The sequence below is a fragment of the Rhinoderma darwinii genome, chromosome 5, assembly GCF_050947455.1.
Source record: "Rhinoderma darwinii isolate aRhiDar2 chromosome 5, aRhiDar2.hap1, whole genome shotgun sequence".
Lineage (NCBI taxonomy): Eukaryota > Metazoa > Chordata > Amphibia > Anura > Rhinodermatidae > Rhinoderma > Rhinoderma darwinii.
Genome location: NC_134691.1, coordinates 327540841 through 327560081, shown reverse-complemented (window position 1 = coordinate 327560081; position 19241 = coordinate 327540841). Strand labels below are relative to the sequence as shown.

The 19241-nt window shown below is 39.7% G+C and overlaps 1 protein-coding gene across 3 annotated transcripts in view; it reads right to left on the bottom strand.

Moving 5' to 3' along the window:
• Positions 1-19241, bottom strand: part of CDK14 (cyclin dependent kinase 14) — a 399726-nt gene that overhangs the window by 108324 nt on the left and 272161 nt on the right. For all 3 annotated transcript variants that reach the window (XM_075827675.1, XM_075827674.1, XM_075827676.1), the window contains one exon: positions 345-484. In XM_075827675.1, the coding sequence (XP_075683790.1) occupies positions 345-484 (140 nt within the window). The remainder of the gene's footprint in view (positions 1-344; positions 485-19241) is intronic.

Sequence of the window (19241 nt, the reverse complement as noted above, 5' to 3'; positions counted from 1 at the left end):
TGCAGATTCCTACTGATATTCTTGGAGTGTTTTTACGCCTACTGTTTAAGGATATCTGACCTATGATCGCTGCATTGCATTGCCCCCATTAAACATCATGACAAAAAGATGCTATACATGCAACACTGCAGCCCGTGGCCATTGCCAGCAGGATGTATACTTCTATTTTTTCGCACATGGCGACGTGTTGGTTAATTATTTGAACCATAGAAAATCAGGTTTATCTCATTTTTACTCTTCGTAATTAATGAATTTTAGTCATGTTCGGACATTAAAGATTTAGAAATGTGTGAACTTTTTGTACATTATCATGTAACTTAAGAATGGAAAACACCAATACTCACTATCGCCCAACTCAAAGAGTCGTGGGGGAAGATCGCTGAAGTAGTCATGGTTCAAAGCAGTCTGGGCAGATAATCGGTTTTTAGGAAAACACTGCAGCAATTTGGAGGCAATATCTTCAGCATGATTCACATAACTTAGCCTGGGAAACAAAATGGAATGATTAGCTAAAAAAAATAAAAAAATAACTACATAAATAAATATACAGCCTTCAACATTACAGAGCCTTCACATAATAAAAATATATTTATTTATTTTAAAATTTAATTAAGTAGCAGTAGTAATGTAATTAGTTGAAAAAAAAACCATACAATTTGAAACATTTCGGGAAAAAAAAATATTTCAAAAAGAAAAAAAAAACCTCAAGACTTGCGGTGCCAAGCCTCAGCCAGGGATCTGCCTTAACTACTAAAGACAGATATATTTTATTAAATAAATCTCAAAATCGGCTTCAGTCTACTCTTAAATAACTCTGTCTCTGCTGAAATTCTACAAATTAACAAAAAATTATTCAATTTTCTGTTTTTGCTAATGACAGGTCAGCACTTGGTCAAGCAGAACTGGAGCTACAGGCTAATAAGAGGCTATAGACCGGCCTGGTATAGCCATGTGCAGTGAACTTCTGAACTCGGAGGCTTCTAGCCCGGCTCCTCAGCAAGACTTCATATAATGGTTAGTAAAGGAGCCCTATAAACAGGGATTAGTCTGGTCCCTGCACATGTGATTAGTGAACGGGGATTAACGGCAAATATATCCCAGTGTCTACATCGAGCATTCTATCATGTACCCTAGGATCCGATGTCACTTTACAGGCGGCGTCTTGTATATACTCCAACATTTCACCCTCCCAACCCCAGAAATAAGTATCTATACGGCCATTCTTCCAGTACACACTAGTGTCTTGAGGACCGGTGTAAATATCATCTAGAAAAGCGCTCCGATTCTATGTTCTTATTAATCATTTAGAACAACTTAACCTATTCAGGATTTCTGCGCTTGACAAACAACAAAATGATATGATCATAATCCAGGGGTAATGGATTAAATGCATGAATGCAGGCGCTCACTGTTCACACAGGGAACTCCCTATTTATAAATGGGGCAATCCTTGGACTTATTTTTGCATCCCTTTATTTCCATCTCTGTAATAAATTTATAGGACTATTGCCAATAGACAACAAACAACTAAAATCTGTAGACATAACAGGCACCCACATATCAGATGAAGCTGCTGCCAAATAGCACCGCACTGTTTTGGGCAATATTTTAACGCCCAGGACATAATTAGTGAGTGGAAATAGTGACACTAGATAAACTTCTTTTCTTAACAACAAGGCACCATATCCACCCCTAGAAGCAAATCCTATAGGGTAGAATACCTGTGTAATATGGCATGCGATCAGCATGCCCCAATTTTTTTTAAATGGATTAATATACTACCTGTGAGAAAAATAAATAAAAAAATAGCAAAGATAAAAATGAGGCTGCTTTAAGCAGCTACTTGACACCGTGATATGTCTTCTTCCTCTTGATGCCTCCATTCCATTTTCTTGCCTTGAACACATTTTACATTTGCTTGCTTGCTCAAATGAAAACACCTGTGGCAATCACAACCCTGTGCAGGTATTCACCACCCCCTGAAGTGGGAATAAGACCAACCAGGAATGGGTCTCTACAGAGGCTTTATAGCAGACACATGGCCTGCTTTTATGGTATGTATGCCCTTGTGTTCCTAAGTTACAAGGATAGTACAAGGTTTTAAAGACATGACACTGGAACAGTTTCAGTATTCTTAGTACTTGACCAACTGCAAAAAAGTTTCGATTTTATATATCCAAAAAGCAAAAACATGAAATCCAGCCCAAAATAAAATTTCTCCTTTATCTCTTCATTTTAAAATAGTATCAATATACTAAACAATGCTCATGCGTTTCGAGACGCTCTGCCTCTTATGACTAAAGAAAACAAGAAATGTTATTTTGAGGAAGCGCTGGATTTCATCTTTTGCATAAATATATAAAAAATAAAAATAAGAAAAAAGTAATATTTTGGATATATTGTCATACGATCAGCACAAATTATATTTAAATATTTTTAATTTCTAGAAAACAATTCAAGCTGGTTAGAGAGGTTTCGTTATAAAATAAGTACAAGGACCTCTTTATGGCACTGATCTTTTTTATTCTTTTTTTTTTCATTTACGGTAAAACTAACCCATGTTTGCCAAGGCCAATATTTGCCAGTTCTGGGGAAAGGTAGTGTGACATTACAGGAGACACATTCTGCCCAGATTCGCTCACTATCTACTTATTTAATCAGCAACCATTTTCATAATTAGAGGTCTAACGTTTAGTTTAATTTACTAAATAATTTATATTTTTATGCTTTTAGTCAGCCTTTTTGGTTAGTTTTAAAATTTTATATATATATTTTTTTATTTTTATTTTTTTTTTAAATTTAATTCTCTACTTCTATTCATACATCTTATTACGACAAAAATATTTTTCGTTTAGTTAGTAGCCCCACCCACTAAAGGCGACATGTTTTTAATTTTATTTCCATTTATTCCATAAATTCTCTAGAAGCTGTATCATGCATACACAATAATATTTATAATTATATAAATAATAATTCTAGTATTAGATTTAAAAAAATATTTGCACCCTAAAATATTAAGGAATAGTATTTGCATAATCGAATAAAAAAATTAATAAAAAAAAGAATAAAAGAGCTCAACTTTATCTTAATATAAGCACTATGTGAGTTTTTGCCTCCCTTTCAATGTGGATACAAAAAAAAAATCTTAATATACCTCAGGATTTTAATTCATATAATGCGTATTTTGTACCAATAAAGAAGGAAAAAAAATAAAAAATTAAAAATATCTGTCGTTTGGATAGAAATTCCTGATCCAGAAAATCAAATAAGCATTCAGCCCATCACTCTGAGGTGATTTAAAAGATGTCAAAGACAGGCAAGGCAAGATGGTAATACACCCTATATACTATACATTTTAATAATGCATAATCCTAACACAAGCTCTTTAAGGTTTACGTTCTCCATAAACCTATCTGAAAGCTGAAAATATGCGATAGAGGTGCAATATACTTTTTAACAAACCTATCAGATTTTCCATGTAATGCTTTTCAAAGGCTTAAACTAAATCGAGTGTAGAGAAAATTACCTTTTACAGTATGACTCCTAAGTGAAAAAAATATATTTTTTTTTTTAATTTTTTATTTCTTTTTTTTCTTCTTTTTTTCTTTTTTTTAAGCTAACTGCTTGGTGAATTTATATCATCTCTACTGTATCTTGGCAAATGATAAAAGAGAAATAGAGGCACGAGTGCCGTTAACATTCCACAGCATTCTTCCTGCTCATTTATTTCCTTACTTGCTGGAGCAAAACCAACATAAAAAAAGAACAAATAAAATAAAGACCAGTAGTTAAAAAAAATATATATATCTCAAACCAGGTAACGGATTTCATTTTTATGGACAATATTTGAAGGTGTTTGTATATTATAACTTGGAACTAAAAATAAAATAGCAACCCAAAAAAATAAAAAAAAATTATACGGGACTGGTGGGCCGAAAGAATGCAGGAGGATTCCGGAATGTTCTACTTTTGGCAGACATCTGTTTAATCAGTAGATTTGCAGATCATTTGTTAGCTGTGCAGAAATAATAAGCTATCCAGAGGTCTACACATGGAGAAATTAATTAAGGGTTAGTACTCCCAAGAAGATTCTCAAGCTATGATCCACATGGAAAGTCATGTAAGAAAACCACAGCAAAATTTGGCAGTATAGAAACCTAAATTGACACAATATCTGAAATTCCCAAAAAAACAAACCTTTAATCCGAAACTTCATATACCCCACCACTGATTTCAATGGCCAAAGCTATTGACTAAAATCTCCAATACAGATTGGCCCATTGATTTGGCAATCTGTGAGGGCCCAAGTTCATAGACCCCACAGATGGCAACTTCGGACATGTCTCCAGTAGTATTTATTAGTGTTGTCACTTAATACTTTTTACTGTATTCAAACTTTTACTTCTCTTTGGGGGCTGCCATTTATTTTTTTTCATCTCTGTATGTGTCGATTAACGACACATACAGAGATGCTATATGGCACATACAACCCCATAGAGAATGCGAACGGGAGCCGTTCCATTCTCAGAAGCATACACCGTCTGTGTGGGAACGGCGCATGCGCCGCTCCCACACAGACCAAAAGGAAGCTCGTTCGTAGAACGAAATCCGGCGCCATTTTCATGTGGACCGGAAGCCGCTGCCGGACAGTAAGATGACGACTTCCGGCCGCGGCTTCCGGGCATATGTTCAACGAAGCGAAGGCGCATGGAATAGGAGCGTAGCCCAGTGGAGGCGGCAGGAGCAGGTAATTTATGTTCGTGTATGTGATGTGTGTATTATGTTTGTGTATGTGATGTGTGTATTATGTGCGTGTATGTTTGTGTGATACGGTCTGCTGAGCCCTGTATCTAATCCTCCTACACTGTGCAGTCGCTCAGAAAATGGCGGCACACAGTGTAGGAGGTTTTAAGACATTCAAACCCCTCCATCTCCTGGCACTAGCCAGAAGAAGGGAGAGGGGATTGTGTGAGGATACTAGGGGAGAGTGTGTCCACCCCAAATTCGCAGCATCAATGAGGTTGCTTTACCACAGTGAACATCCTGCAATTTTGGGGACTGCTCCCTCTAGTGGCCAGCACATGGAAATGTTATAAATTAGAATCTAGTTTATAATATTTCCTGACTTGTGAAAAAATAAAAACAATGTGTAATCACTCAAATACTAATTGTTTAACTGAAAAAAAATAATTTCTAGCGACACATTCCCTTTAACCCCTTCCCTCTTTAGCCACTTTTGACCTTCCTGACCGAGCCTCATTTTTCAAATCTGACATGTGTCACTTTATGTGGTAATAACTCCGGAATGCTTTCACCTATCCAAGCGATTCTGAGATTGTTTTCTCGTGACACATTGGACTTTATGTTACTGGCAAAATTTGCTCGATATGTTCAGTATTTAATTGTGAAAAACACCAAAATTTAGCGAAAAATTGCAAAAATTAGCATTTTTCTCAATTTAAATGTATCTGCTTGTAAGACAGGCAGTTATACCACCCAAAATTGTTTCTAATTAACATCACCCATATGTCTACTTTAGATTGGCATCGTTTTTTGAACATCCTTTTATTTTTCTATGACCTCACAAGGCTTAGAACTTTAGCAGCAATTTCTCACATTTTCAAGAAAATTTCAAAAGGCCATTTTTTCAGGGGCCAGTTCAGTTGTGAAGTGGCTTTGAGGGCCTTATATATTAGAAACCCCCAAAAAGTCACCCCATTTTAAAAACTTCACCCCTCAAAGTATTCAAAACAGCATTTAGAAAATGTCTTAACCCTTTACACATGTCACAGGAATTAAAGCAATGTAGAGGTGAATTTTACAAATTTCATATTTTTTTGCAGAAATAAATTTTTAGTACAATTTTTTTTATAACACAGAAGGTTTTACCAGAGAAATGCAACTCAATATTTGTTGCCCAGTTTCTGCAGTTTTAGGAAATATCCCACATGTGGCCGTAGCGTGCTACTGGACTGAAGCACCGGCCTCAGAAGCAAAGGAGCACCTAGTGGATTTTGGGGCCTTATTTTTGTTAGAATAAATTTTAGGCACCATGTCAGGTTTGAAAGGCTCTTGCGGTGCCAAAACAGTCAAAATCCCCCAAAAGTGACCCCATCTGGGAAACTACACACCTCAAGGAAATTATCTAGGGGTGTAGTGAGCATTTTGACCGCACAGCTTTTTTACAGAAATTATTAGAAGTAGGCCGTGAAAATTAAAATCAACATTTCTTCAAAGAAAATGTAGGTTTAGCGATTTTTTTTCTCATTTTCACAAAGACTAAAGGAGAAAAAGCACCGTAAAATTTGTAAAGCAATTTCTCCCGAGTAAAACAATACCCCACATGTGGTAATAACCGGTTGTTTGGAGACACGGCGAGGCTGAGAAGGGAAAGAGCGCTATTTGGCTTTTGGAGCTCAAGTTTAGCAGGAATGGTTTGTGGAGGCCATGTCACATTTACAAAGCCCCTGAGGGGACAAAACAGTGGAAACCCCCCACAAGTGACCCCATTTCGGAAACTACGCCCATTGAGGAAATTATCTAGGGGTATAGTGAGCGTTTTGACCCAACAGGTTTTTTGCATAAATTATTGGAAATAGGCCCTGAAAATGACAATCTAAATTTTTTCAAAGAAAATGTAGGTTTAGCTAATTTTTTCTCATTTCCACAAGGACTGAAGGAGAAAAAGCACCGTAAAATTTGTAAACCAATCTCTCCCGAGTAAAACAATGCCCCACATGTGGTAATAAACGGTTGTTTGGAGACACGGCAGGGCTGAGAAGGGAAAGAGCGCTATTTGGCTTTTGGAGCTCAAGTTTAGCAGGAATGGTTTGCGGAGGCCAGGTCACATTTACGAAGTCCCTGAGGGGATAAAACAGTGGAAACCCCCCACAAGTGACCCCATTTTGGAGACTACACCCATTGAGGAAATTATCTAGGGGTATAGTGAGCTCTTTGACCCCACAGGTTTTTTGCAGAAATTATTGGAAGTAGGCCCTGAAAATAAAAATCAACATTTTTTCAAAGAAAATGTAGGTTTAGCTTATTTTTACTCATTTCCACAAGGACTGAAGGAGAAAAAGCACCACAAAATTTGTAAAGCAATTTCTCCCGAGTAAAACAATGCCCCACATGTGGTAATAAACGGCTGTTTGGAGACACGGCTTGGCTTAGAAGGGAAAGAGCGCTATTTGGCTTTTGGAGATCACATTGAGCAGGAATGGTTTGCGGCGGCCATGTCACATTTGCAAAGCCCCTGAGGGGAAAAAACAATGAAAACGCCCAAAAAGTGACACCATTTAGGAAACTACACCTCTTGAGGAATTCATCTAGGGGCGTAGTGAGCATTTTGACCCCACAGATGTTTCATAGAATTTATTAGAATTGGGCAGTGAAAATAAAAACAATCCTTTTTCTTCAATAAGACGTAGCTTTAGCGCAAATTTTTTCATTTTCGCAACAAATAAAGGAAAAAAAGAACCCAACATTTGTAAAGCAATTTCTACCGAGTACGGCAATACCCCATATGTGGTCGTAAACTGCTGTTTGGGCACACGGCAGGGCTCAGAAGGGAAGGACCGCTATTTGGAGTGCAGATGTTTCTGGATTGGTTTCTGGGCGCCTGTGGGCCCAAAACAGTGGAAACCCCCCAGAAGTGACCCCATTTTGGAAACTACACCCCTCAATGCTTTTACCTACGGGTGTAGTGAGCATGTTAACCCTGCAGGTGTTTTGTAGAAATTAGTGTGAACTCGATGTTGCAGAGTGAAAATGGGATTTTTTCCACAGATATGTGGACAATATGTGGTGCCCAGCTTGTGCCACCATAACGAGACAGCTCTCTAATTATTATGCTGGGTTTCCTGGTTTTAGAAACACCCTACATGTGGCCCTAATCTCTTGCCTGGACAGTCGACCAGGCTCAGGAGTGAAAGGGTACCATGTAAAATTGAGGCCTAATTTGGCGATTTACAAAGTATTGGTTCACAACTGCAGAGGCTCAGATGTGAAATAATAAAAATAAACCCCTGGGAAGTGACCCCATTATGGAAACTGCACCCCTCAAGGCATTTATTAAGGGGTGTAGTGAGCATTTTCACCCCACAGATCTTTTCCATAAATGAATGCGCTGTGGATGGTGCAAATTAAAAATTTATATTTTTCCCTAGATATGCCATTAAGTGGCAAATATGTCGTGCCCAGCTTATGCCACTGGAGACACACACCCCAAAAATTGCTAAAAGGGTTCTCCCGGGTATGACGATGCCATATATGTGGAAGGAAACTGCTGTTTGGGCACACTGTAGGGTTCAGATGGGAGGAAATGCCATTTGGCTTTTGGAGCGTGGATTTTGCTTGGTAGTAGTTTTGTTTGGAGTCTTACTGGTGTTTCCGTTTATAATGTAGGGCATATGTAAGCCGGGCGGAGTATATAAGGGGCATAGTCAGGTGGTATAATAACGGGGTAAAAAAAAACAATAAAATAATCCATAGATGTGTGTTACGCTGTGAGGCAATCCTTTCTGCACAGGCCGGTGTCGCACTGATAAATGGTGTCATTTCTTATCCCCCTTTTGGTCCACACTCCGCGCCTTTGTAGTTTGGGGAATTTTGCTGGGAAAGTGTTGTCCTGGTATAATACGGGTACCGTCGCTTCCATCGGATATGTTTGGGCCCTCCCTTTCCTGGTTCCCTAATTTTAGGTCCTTGAAAAATCGCCTCTTCAAACAGAAGAAATGTTCCCCTCGGGCACAACTGCATATTTTTTTATTTCCTGACTTATTGGAGCCATAACTAATTTTATTTTTCATAGACGTAGCGGTATGAGGGCTGGTTTGTTGCGGGACGAGCTGTAGTTATTATTGGTACCATTTTGGGGTACATGCGACTTTTTGATCACCTTTTATCCTATTTTTTGGGATGCCAGGTAAACAAAAAAATGCAATTCTGGCACAGCTTTTTTCGTTTTTTTTTTTATACAGCGTTCACCATGCGTTATAAACTACATGTTAACTTTATTCTGCGGGTCAGTACGATTCCGGCGATACCGAATTTATAGAACTTTTTCATGTTTTACAACTTTTTGCACAATAAAATTACTTTTGTAAAAAGAATGTATTTTTTCTGTCGCCAAGTTGTGAGAACCATAACTTTTTAATTTTTTTGTCGACGGAGTTGTATGAGGGCTTGTTTTTTGCGGGACGAGCTATAGTTTTTATAGGTACCATTTTTGGATACGTGCGACTTTTTGATCACTTTTTATTCTAATATTTGTAGGGCAAAGTGACCAAAAAACAGAAACTCTGGTAACGTTTTTTACGGTTTTTTTTACGCTGTTCACCGCGTGCAATAAATAATATAATATTTTGATACCTCCGGTCATACGGTCGTGGCGATACCAAATACATATGGTTTATTATTATTTTTCAATAATAAAGGACTTGATAAGAGTAAAAGGGGGATTGTGTTTTATTTGATTACTTGAAACTTTTATTGTTTTCAAACTTTTATTATTTGCACTTTTTTTTACACTTTTTTATACTTTTTTTACACTTTTTCTCAAGTCCCACTAGGGGACTTGAAGTTCCAACGGTCAGATTTTTTTTTTTCTAATACATTGCACTACCTATGTAGTGCAATGTATTAGATCTGTCAGTCATTCACTGACAGCAAGCCGATTAGGCTTCGCCTCCCGGCGGGGCCTAAATCGGCTTCCGTAATGGCAGAGCAGGAGACCATTGTGTCTCCTGTTGCCATAACAGCAGTCGCCAGTCCCGATTGCCTGTCAGGGCTGGCGATCTGCTAGTAACCGCTACGATGCAGCAATCGCTTTCGATTGCTGCATCGAAGGGGTTAATGGCAGGGATCGGAGCTAGCTCCGGTTCCTGCCGTTACAGGTGGATGTCAGCTGTACAGTACAGCTGACTTCCACCGCTGATGACGCCGGATCAGCTCCTGACCCGGCGCCATCTTGCCGACAGCTACGGAAGCCGATCAGGCTCCGCCGCCGGGCGGATCTTGACCGGCTTCGGTGCTAGGCAGACCGGGAGGCCAGTATTAGGCCTCCGGTTGCCATTGCAGCCACCGGAACCCCGGCAATTTCATTACTGGGGTTCCGATGAGCTGCAAACACCTTAAGTGCAGCGATCGCGTTTGAGCGCTGCACTTAAGGGGTTAATGGCGGGGATCGAAGCTAATTTCGGTCCCCGCCGTTACAGCCGGATGTCAGCTGTAAGATACAGCTGAGATCCGGTGATGATGGGACCGGCTCAGCTTCTGAGCCGGTCCCAAACATTTGGCGTACATGTACGGCAAGATGCGGGAAGTCAGTACTTTCCATGACGTACATGTACGGCAAATGTCGGGAAGGGGTTAATACTGTGTACATTATACAATAGACATCATACAACATTTTCCAACTATAAAGGTAAGATTAAAGATAGCAATAGCATTTTCCCCTCATGCTAAGGCCTTATTCAGACGAACGGGAAATACGTCCGTGCAACGCGTGTGATTTTCACGCGCGTTGCACGGACCAATATTAGTCTGTGGGGCCGTGCAGACATGTCCGTGATTTTTACTCAGCGTGAGTCCGCTGAAAAAAAGTCACGACATGTCCGTTCTTTGGGCGTTTTTCGTGCCAACAGCGTGATTCGCGCAACAGCTGTCAAAAGGATGAATGAAAACAGAAAAGCACCACGTGCTTTTCGGTTTACAAACATGCAAATGGAGTGTCATAATGATGGCGGCTGCGCGAAAAGGCAATGGACGGGGAGGTGGGGTGATGTAGCGAAGGAAGACAGAGGCGCAAGAAGAGCAAATCAATCCTCAGTTTGTATTGTTACTGTATACGCGTTTCATAGCCTCCAAGCCCTATACTTGTAGCCACTAAGTGGGGTTAGGGTTGCTTTATTGTATTAAAGAAGCCCTCCAGCTATTTATTTTTGCCTATATAATGTAACATATGCTATTATTAAAGAATAATGTAGATGCTCCTGTGTATAACTTGTGTAAACCTGTTTTTGTTAATGTGCCACTTTGGGTTGTCTGCCATCTTGGTTCCTTCTTCAGCTATGATATGATTTTCCTAATGCAGCCTACATTTCCCATGATGCTTCTGATTTTGCAGAATCGGCAGAGTTTCATCACACTGCACTTGCTATGCTCCAATTCCTATCCAAGTGCAACAAGTAATAGAACATTGACATAGAACTTCTTTCTCCTAGCTGCAGTCTCAGTGTATTCTATGTGATGCAGCTTCAGCCTGTCTCCTGCTTGTGTTACTTTTTACACATGAGGCAGTACGAGCAGATCTCATAGAAATGCACTGGAAACTCTGCACACAGCACTCACGGATAGTATATCAGGGGGGTTTTATAACTGCAGCTAATCATTGCATGGACTCACCTAGACAGGGGAGAAATAACCTTTTCAGCAGCACAATATTTAGGGGGGGGACATACAGAGAAGCACGGAGGGTGGAGCTGGTTGGGGAGGGGTCTCAGAGATGCCAAGAGGGTTTTGATAGGTGATGATGTAGTTCACAGAAAGTCGGACACACCGAGGAGAGTGACCACCTGTCTACAAATGAGAGCATGGTCTATTTTGGTGGTCAGACTGAGATCACATGACACAGCTGCCCATATTGAAAGGGTTTAAAATACATGGATGCCACTAAGCCGGAGAGAAACAAATGACGGTGCTAGAATGTTGCTGGTGAGTAGGCATTATATTACTAGGGTTTTGTATATTGGTGACTACGAATGTCAGGAAACAATTTACTTGTAAAACGGAAGAATCATTGTAATTGTGTAAGGATAGGTTGTACGGGAAGAAGATTATACTTGATGGTGGTGTTGGCCTGGATGGTGAGTTACTCGACAGATATAAAGGAAGAGCGCGCAGTTGAAAAAAGCTCAGTCTAAAGAGATTGGGGCAAGATAGCGCAAACGTATATTTGATCAGCATCTACATAGTTTATAACAGATTATATGTTCATCTGAAGGGGTAAGGTTTTCTACTATGTTTGAGGGCTTGAAGAGTGAGGCAGTATGTACTTTCATATAAAGGGCCACCAATGGCATTTTAAATTATCCCAACTCCCTTGCATCTAAACATTACAAAATTGGTATTTTAAATGTGTATTTCCATCTTAGAACATTATGGCATAGCGCTAGATTGGTGGGCGTCTGACATGGGGGACCACTATTAATCCAAAGAACAAAGGGAAACATGTTCCTTTGGCAATTCTCCTGCACAGTGGTGCTCCTGGTCTGGAGTTTGGACCCTTGGACCTCTACAGAGGCCGTATGCATAGAGGAACAGTAGGCCTCCGTGCACTACCATACAGGCTCCGTGCCTGTGTGTGCATGAGCCCTTACCCTTACAAAAATTGCTGAACAAGTTGAATTTTTATGACAGAAGAATTGAAATTCCCACTGTGACCACCTCTGTAAAGAGATCAGAGAACTATGTGGCATGAGTTGTGACAGACCCTTCCCAAAGTGGCTCCAAACACTGATCTTTCTGTAGCCAAATTTGAGATGTATTCTCTTTAGATCTCTGGATGAGTGTTCCATCATTTTTATGAACAGTTCACCCAGTCTCACTAACATATAAAGACAAAAAAAAACAAAAAACATTGAAATCATTTAAAAATATATTAATTGCCTGTGTTACAAGCCGGTAAGGAATAACTGCGTACACATTTTACCTGTGAGAATCAAAAAGCAAATACAAAAAGTTGTGCTTGGATTATAGCACAAAAATACATCTTTGTTGTTGGTGTTTACATCTGGTAGAGCAGATGAATAGAAGGAGATAAAAGACTCCTGGAACAGAAGAACTGCGAAGTTAGAAATACTTTTTTTTTCTTAAACAACAAACACTTTGTGCCTGAGATTTTCGCTGAAGCACATTTTGTAAACAACATTTTTTATTTTCCTACTAGTTTCACAGTTTCCTCTAATCCAAATAGTGACAAGGGAGCTAAAAGTAGATTTACCTGTAAACGCTTTTCCATTTTTCTATTGCATAGTAAATAGAAAATACGTTGACTGTGCAATCACTTTCCGTTATAGTGTTATTAGCATAAAGAATGAATACAGTCAAATGTACATTAAAGGGGTTATCCGGGCTGGGGGCTGTTTTTTATACTGATGACCTATCCACAGGATAGGGGTTCGACACCCGTACCCCTCACCAATTAGCTGTTCCGGCTGCTGTGCAGAATCGGTGCCAGAAGCATATGGCTCCGGTCACAGTATAGTGGCCGTGCTGCAGAGCTGCAGTAACCCAGCACAGTCATTATACAGTGGTCGGAGTCATCTGCTTCCGGCACCGACCCTGCACAGCTTCCGGCACCCATAGGCAGCCAGAACAGCTGATCGGAGCGGGGTCCGAGCTTCACACCCCCGCCGATCATATACTGATGGCCTATCCTATGGACTACCCCTTTAATCCAAGAGAGAATTAGGCCATTGGCAATTCTTCTCAGTTTTTACTATGCCATGATTCCCATCTTTTCTACAATGCCAACATATTTTGTAGCGCTGCACAGATTGTCAACATTCGTATCAGTCGCTGTTCCCTAATGTGGCTCACAATCTAATTTACCCATCTCAGACACACTAGGGCCAATTTAATAGCAACCCAATGAACCTATCAGTAAGTTTATAAAGTGTGGGAGGAAACCGGGGAACCCTGAAGAAAGACGAACACCACAGGAGGAACATCCAAACTCCACGCAGATGTTGTACTCCTGTAACCTCCAAAAGCATAAACTACATTGACAATTTTTTGGAATAATTAAAAAAATTGCAGTGACCTGTCTTAGAAGTTCTCACCTCTCACCGCACTCTCTCCTTGTATATGGTTATCTGTTTAGAGCAGTATTTGCTAATCAATATACCATGGTCAAACATCTGAAAAAAATACCCCTCCTAGGCAACCCCTACATCTGCCTCAACCTTACTGCAAAGATGACAGCGCTTGTTGTATTTGTACAAGCTATCCATGGAACCCTAGTTGGGAAACACTGTTTTACAGCTTGTGTGTCGAAATTGAGGAACAATCTGCGCAAAACTAATTCCCTTGTGTTATACCCGATGAAGGGCATGCGAGGCCGTGCAGGACACAGGCAGTCAAAGAGAACCAAAAATAAATTCCCTGTGTCATGAACCACCCTCAAGGTCCCTGCACTAGGCCTAACTCAAACTTGAAAAATTTTCTCAGGAGTCAGAAGTGGTACAAGTATGGAGGCACTTGATGAAGACTGCTCAACATTCTATTGTTTACCATTGTTATGATTGTATCAACTGTGATCTTCCCTATCCTGCCCAGAGCTGTAACTTCAAAGTCCTTGGCCCTAATGCAAAATCTGAAACCGACCCCCTACCCGCCATGTATAATTTTTAATACGGATGTCCTCTTATGTGGCAAATTAACCTTTGGACCCACTCAGGCACCCGAGCCAGGGTGTGACCGCTACCCCTGCACCCCTCATAGGTACACCCCTGGTTTTGCTAAATTGTATTCTTGAAAATACAAAAATATTTTTACACCCAAAAAATTATTGTAATGTGATTACAATGCATTTGTTTTAGTGCAAATATTTTTTAATCCTTTGACTTGTTTACAAGTAAAGAAAATGCTGCAAATTATCACCAATGGCAGCTATCTATATGCTGTAAGCAACCCATGGTAGTCACTGCGACCTCTATAGTACGTGAAAGGAAGCAGAGGATTAGATCCTTAAGATAGGCCATCAAGGTGTGATCAGCGGGGTCCAACCCTCGGGTTCTGCTGATCTATGGGAGTTAGACCCCTATTAATCAGACACTAATTGCCTATGTTAAGGATAGACCATGAAATTGTTTTCCTGGAAACCCCATCTGAGGAATTGCATATGCAGCATTTCCCTAATAGAGTCCTATTACTCAAATTACTCTGTGGCAAGGATTTGATAAAGGAGAAATGCTACTGGAAATCCGCAAAAACACTTCTCTTTCAGATGGGTATTCACTTCCCTTCCACCCACAAAGGAATGAGAAGAAGAAGAACGTTAACGCATTGCTGAAAAGCATCATAGTTTAATAAATTTGGGACCATGAAAATGGTTTTGTTTTTTTTTAAAGGATCTAAAGCCATTATTATTTATGGATCAAATCTATGTATTACAACAATCTAAGAGAATTATTTAAAAAAAAGAAAAAAAGTGGAGGCCCATGCTTCACGCATCCCTCAGGGCCTATGTATAAAATTCTGGAGTACAATCTATCATTCCCAGAATTGACTTGAACGGTGTCTATATTCTCTTCTACAATCAATATTTTCTCCTACTTTGAAGTCTTTTTTGTTTTCTTTTTTGAAGCTGTGGTTTCCAAACTGCCTTACTATGGGATCAATTTCTGTCAGAAAGTCTGAAATATGTTTGTCAGGCTCCGCTTAGAAAAAAAATAACAAAAAATACCTAGTCTGAGGAAATTGACCCCAAATCTTTTTTTGTCAGAATTTATTTTCCTTATTTTGGGAAGTATATGAATATTATATGTGAAATCTGGAACACTGTAATTAAAGTTAGCGACACGTGAAATTCCTTGCCTTTCTTCTACATTGACATAAGCATAAAACAAACACAGCTGGTATCTTCTGTACGTGCGCGCGCACGTCTGTTATGTCGCTGAAGGATTTAGCTGGACAAACATCACAAAGAAGTTAGCTGATTGCATTGAATTGCTAATCAAATATTCCACAGCGCAAGGGCAGCCGAAGATCAATTATTGTGAGATTTGAATAATTTAATGGGGAAATCTGTATTTGGCTATATGCTGTTTTTGAATTAAATCATTAGGGATTAGATTCGGGGAAGGTTTATAAAAGGTAGAATAGGATCTGATGCACCCTGCTCGCCCCTATTAACTTATGCTAGATTAGATATATCCTAACAAACTAGGAGATGGCACCTTAAAGGGTTAAATAAATTAGATGAGCATCCAAAATCTCAGCACTGCTGTTTACATATTGCTAACAATGCCAATCTGGCACTGGGATTTTCTTTGGCAACCACTAAACAAATATCTCTGAGCAAACATAAATAAATTGACTTTAATTTTAAACTTATTATTGAAGAATGCTGCAATTAAGCCGCTCGTTCCCTTTTATCACCAAATTTATGCCTTAGGGCCCTGCACCCCCCTCCCCTTGTAATCACTTGTCTATAGGACCGCGAGAAATGGCTGGTGCACCAAAAATGTTCATAATCAACAATTACCAATGATGCGCCTTGATATACACCGTGGTACTTGCCAATCCGTTCCTTTAAAAGAGAGATGTTTGCATACTTAACATTTAAAAAGCAAATCATGGGAGATTTTAAGCCACGCCCCCAAGGCCTCTGGTAACCCCCATGAAGGCTCCTTTTTTAAGTAAATTAGCATAAACTATGCCTTTTTGTGTTCTGGATTGCGGGACCTAAATAAATAGAACGGTTTTTAACTATGTGTTTGAACTTTAGTGATCTCTTAAAGGGGGACTCCATAAATACATATCCATTCAGCACACTGCAAATAACAATAGAGACACAAGTGTGCAATTTCTAGGACCATGACAAAGGCTGTTTCAAAGTCTACATTCATAGGGACATACTGTGTATATCAAAACTGTATAACATCTGTTTATTGCAACCAATCAAAGCTCAGCTTTCAGTCCTTAAGCTGTTCTGGAAAAAGGAAAGCTGCCCTGTGATTGGTTGGTATGGAAGCAAGGCTAGATTTTTTTAAATAGGGCTCAATAGTCCCTATTAAAGGAATCACCATGTGGATTCTCCGGACAACAAATCCTGAAGAATTTGAATAAGTGTTTGTCCTTTTTCTTTCCGAAAAGCTTTTCTCAGACTACCTTCATGCTGCGTTATGGAGATTTGCTAATTTTTTCATCAAAAATTACAAATTGCCCCAGTACAAAAGATAATTATTTAAAGGACCCCCCTCTTTGAAGAACATATGTCCTAACTGGGCATATGTACAGAAGTTCTTGTCATGAAACAACCCATTTAAAGGGGCTGTATAGCTTAGAAAACCCCATTTTGTATTAGTCAATTCTGAGTTAATAGAGGGTGGTCTCCTGTTCAGGATCCTCATCTCTTGGCCAGAGTGGGGAGCGGTTACAAAGAGCATCTCTTTGACTGGGGGACCTGTGCTGTCCTGCATTAAACAGACAACCCATTGATAAGAATGAGCACTGTGTAATACTTAATTTCCCCTGTGGTGGTGCTGCAGGGAAAATGAACACCGGTGTTTTTACCTAATGAAGGGGTTGGTCCAACCCCCGAAACATAATGGGGAAGATGTACTAATGTGTTTTCAGCTTAAAAGTTTCTTAAATTGAGACAAAATCTGGCACAGTTTGGCGCATTTCTTCTACAACCAGATGTTTGTGCCCCACTAGACACTTATTAAGTGTTCGGGGAAAGGAGGTATGGCTTAATTGAAAAAGAGATGGGCCAAAAAAAATGCTACAAAATTCTGTCGCAAATTAAATTATGCTTTTGTAACACTTAAAAATTGTCATTCTTACTTGTTTTTTGGGACTGGTTCCCCTACATATTGCACTACTTTTGAATTTGAATATGGATATTGTGTTATTTGCCATTGGATGTTATGATCTCCTCTTTTTTTTTTGTCTTTTTGGGAGAATATCTCCTGCCTTTGAATTTATACACTTTGAATTTATTGCACTGCGTGCAAAGTTTTGAAATATCGTACAATGTTTTATTTGCTATTTTATATTCTAATAAAAATTGTTGATAAAGAAAAAAAAAATTATGCTTTTGTGGGATTTGTGCTTGACGGCACAACACTGATATACAAGTAGATCAACCTAGAATATTTTCCTGCTCTTTCCTCAGTGTATCTCGTTGCCCCATTTATTCCTTTATTGAGCAAAAACGGTACTAAAGTGTGTCCGAAGCAAGGCTGGTCTTGCACCTATCTACTAACGCAATACATCTCACTCATGATCCAGGTGTGCATTATAGTAGACTAAGTCTATATAGGACGCACTGGCACATGGCCCATGTAGTCCTAGTGACAGTATCACGTCAATGGCTAGAGGAGCAGTTGGACAACTCATCAGTGTGTTGACTCCTCCAGACACAGGTGGAAGAAGCAACAAACGTCATTGACAAATGCCTACAATGGCCGGACATCGCCCTCACAAGATCTTTACGATAAGCAATACATCCATACACATATGGTTCCTGCACACAGAGAATCAACAGTCCAAGGCCAAGTAGCGCAGATCAAACCCTCCCTATATCATGGACTCTGATTAAATCCCAACACGTCTAGATCTGGAGAGCCGTCTCCTTTTTACGCTATTTATACGTTGGATTTACAGTTGGGTGGTTTACCCCAGACAGTAGATGAATTCCTTGGTTGCCTAATTATCTTCTGTCTGAATATATTTTATTGGTCCTCAAGTTCTTGATTTAACTTTTTCGGCCAGCTGTTTTTTAAATGAAATGGAGGGGCGGCTTCACAACACAGGGTCAGTACCACTGCCCCATGTTTATATACCGGACTCCCTTCCCGTCCCTACTCTTATATAAACTACTTTATGTTTGCAATCTCCCTCATTTGAAGTTGCTCCATATAAGTTTTTAAGATGTTTGTCTCTAAATTGATAAAGCAGAAGCAAGCAGTTAATACACAGTCCCAAGACTCCCGACGGATTAAAAGTATTTCCCTGTGTAAAAGCAAAAAGCATCTTAATTATCTGACGAAAACTCACAGTTCATGCAGCGCCCGCTAATGAAGTGATACATTATGAAGCTTTGTTATGCAATATTTATGATGCATATGCCAAGTTTCTACCAGTCTCAACACAGAACATCTCCCTGAATTCACAAATATTTTATAAGCACGAACACTTTAGGGTACTAGGTGGTCTCTAGTGCACTGCCCCCTAGTGCTGGAAGGGTTAATGGAATTCTGTAAGTCATTACATGCATTTCCTTATATGTTCCAAGTCAATAATATTAAAGAGGAATGGCACCCGATAGGAAAATGTTACATTGGGTACACTCCCTCGATCTGCCATCATCCCATATGTTGTGTCCGTAGTCGCTGACTGCCGGCACGCTGTACTTATCGGCAACAACGACCGCGGGACACTAAGCTAGTTGACTTTTCCCTCCTAGGAGACACCAACTCAAGCGGCTGCACCCTCCTGCTTCTGGGGTG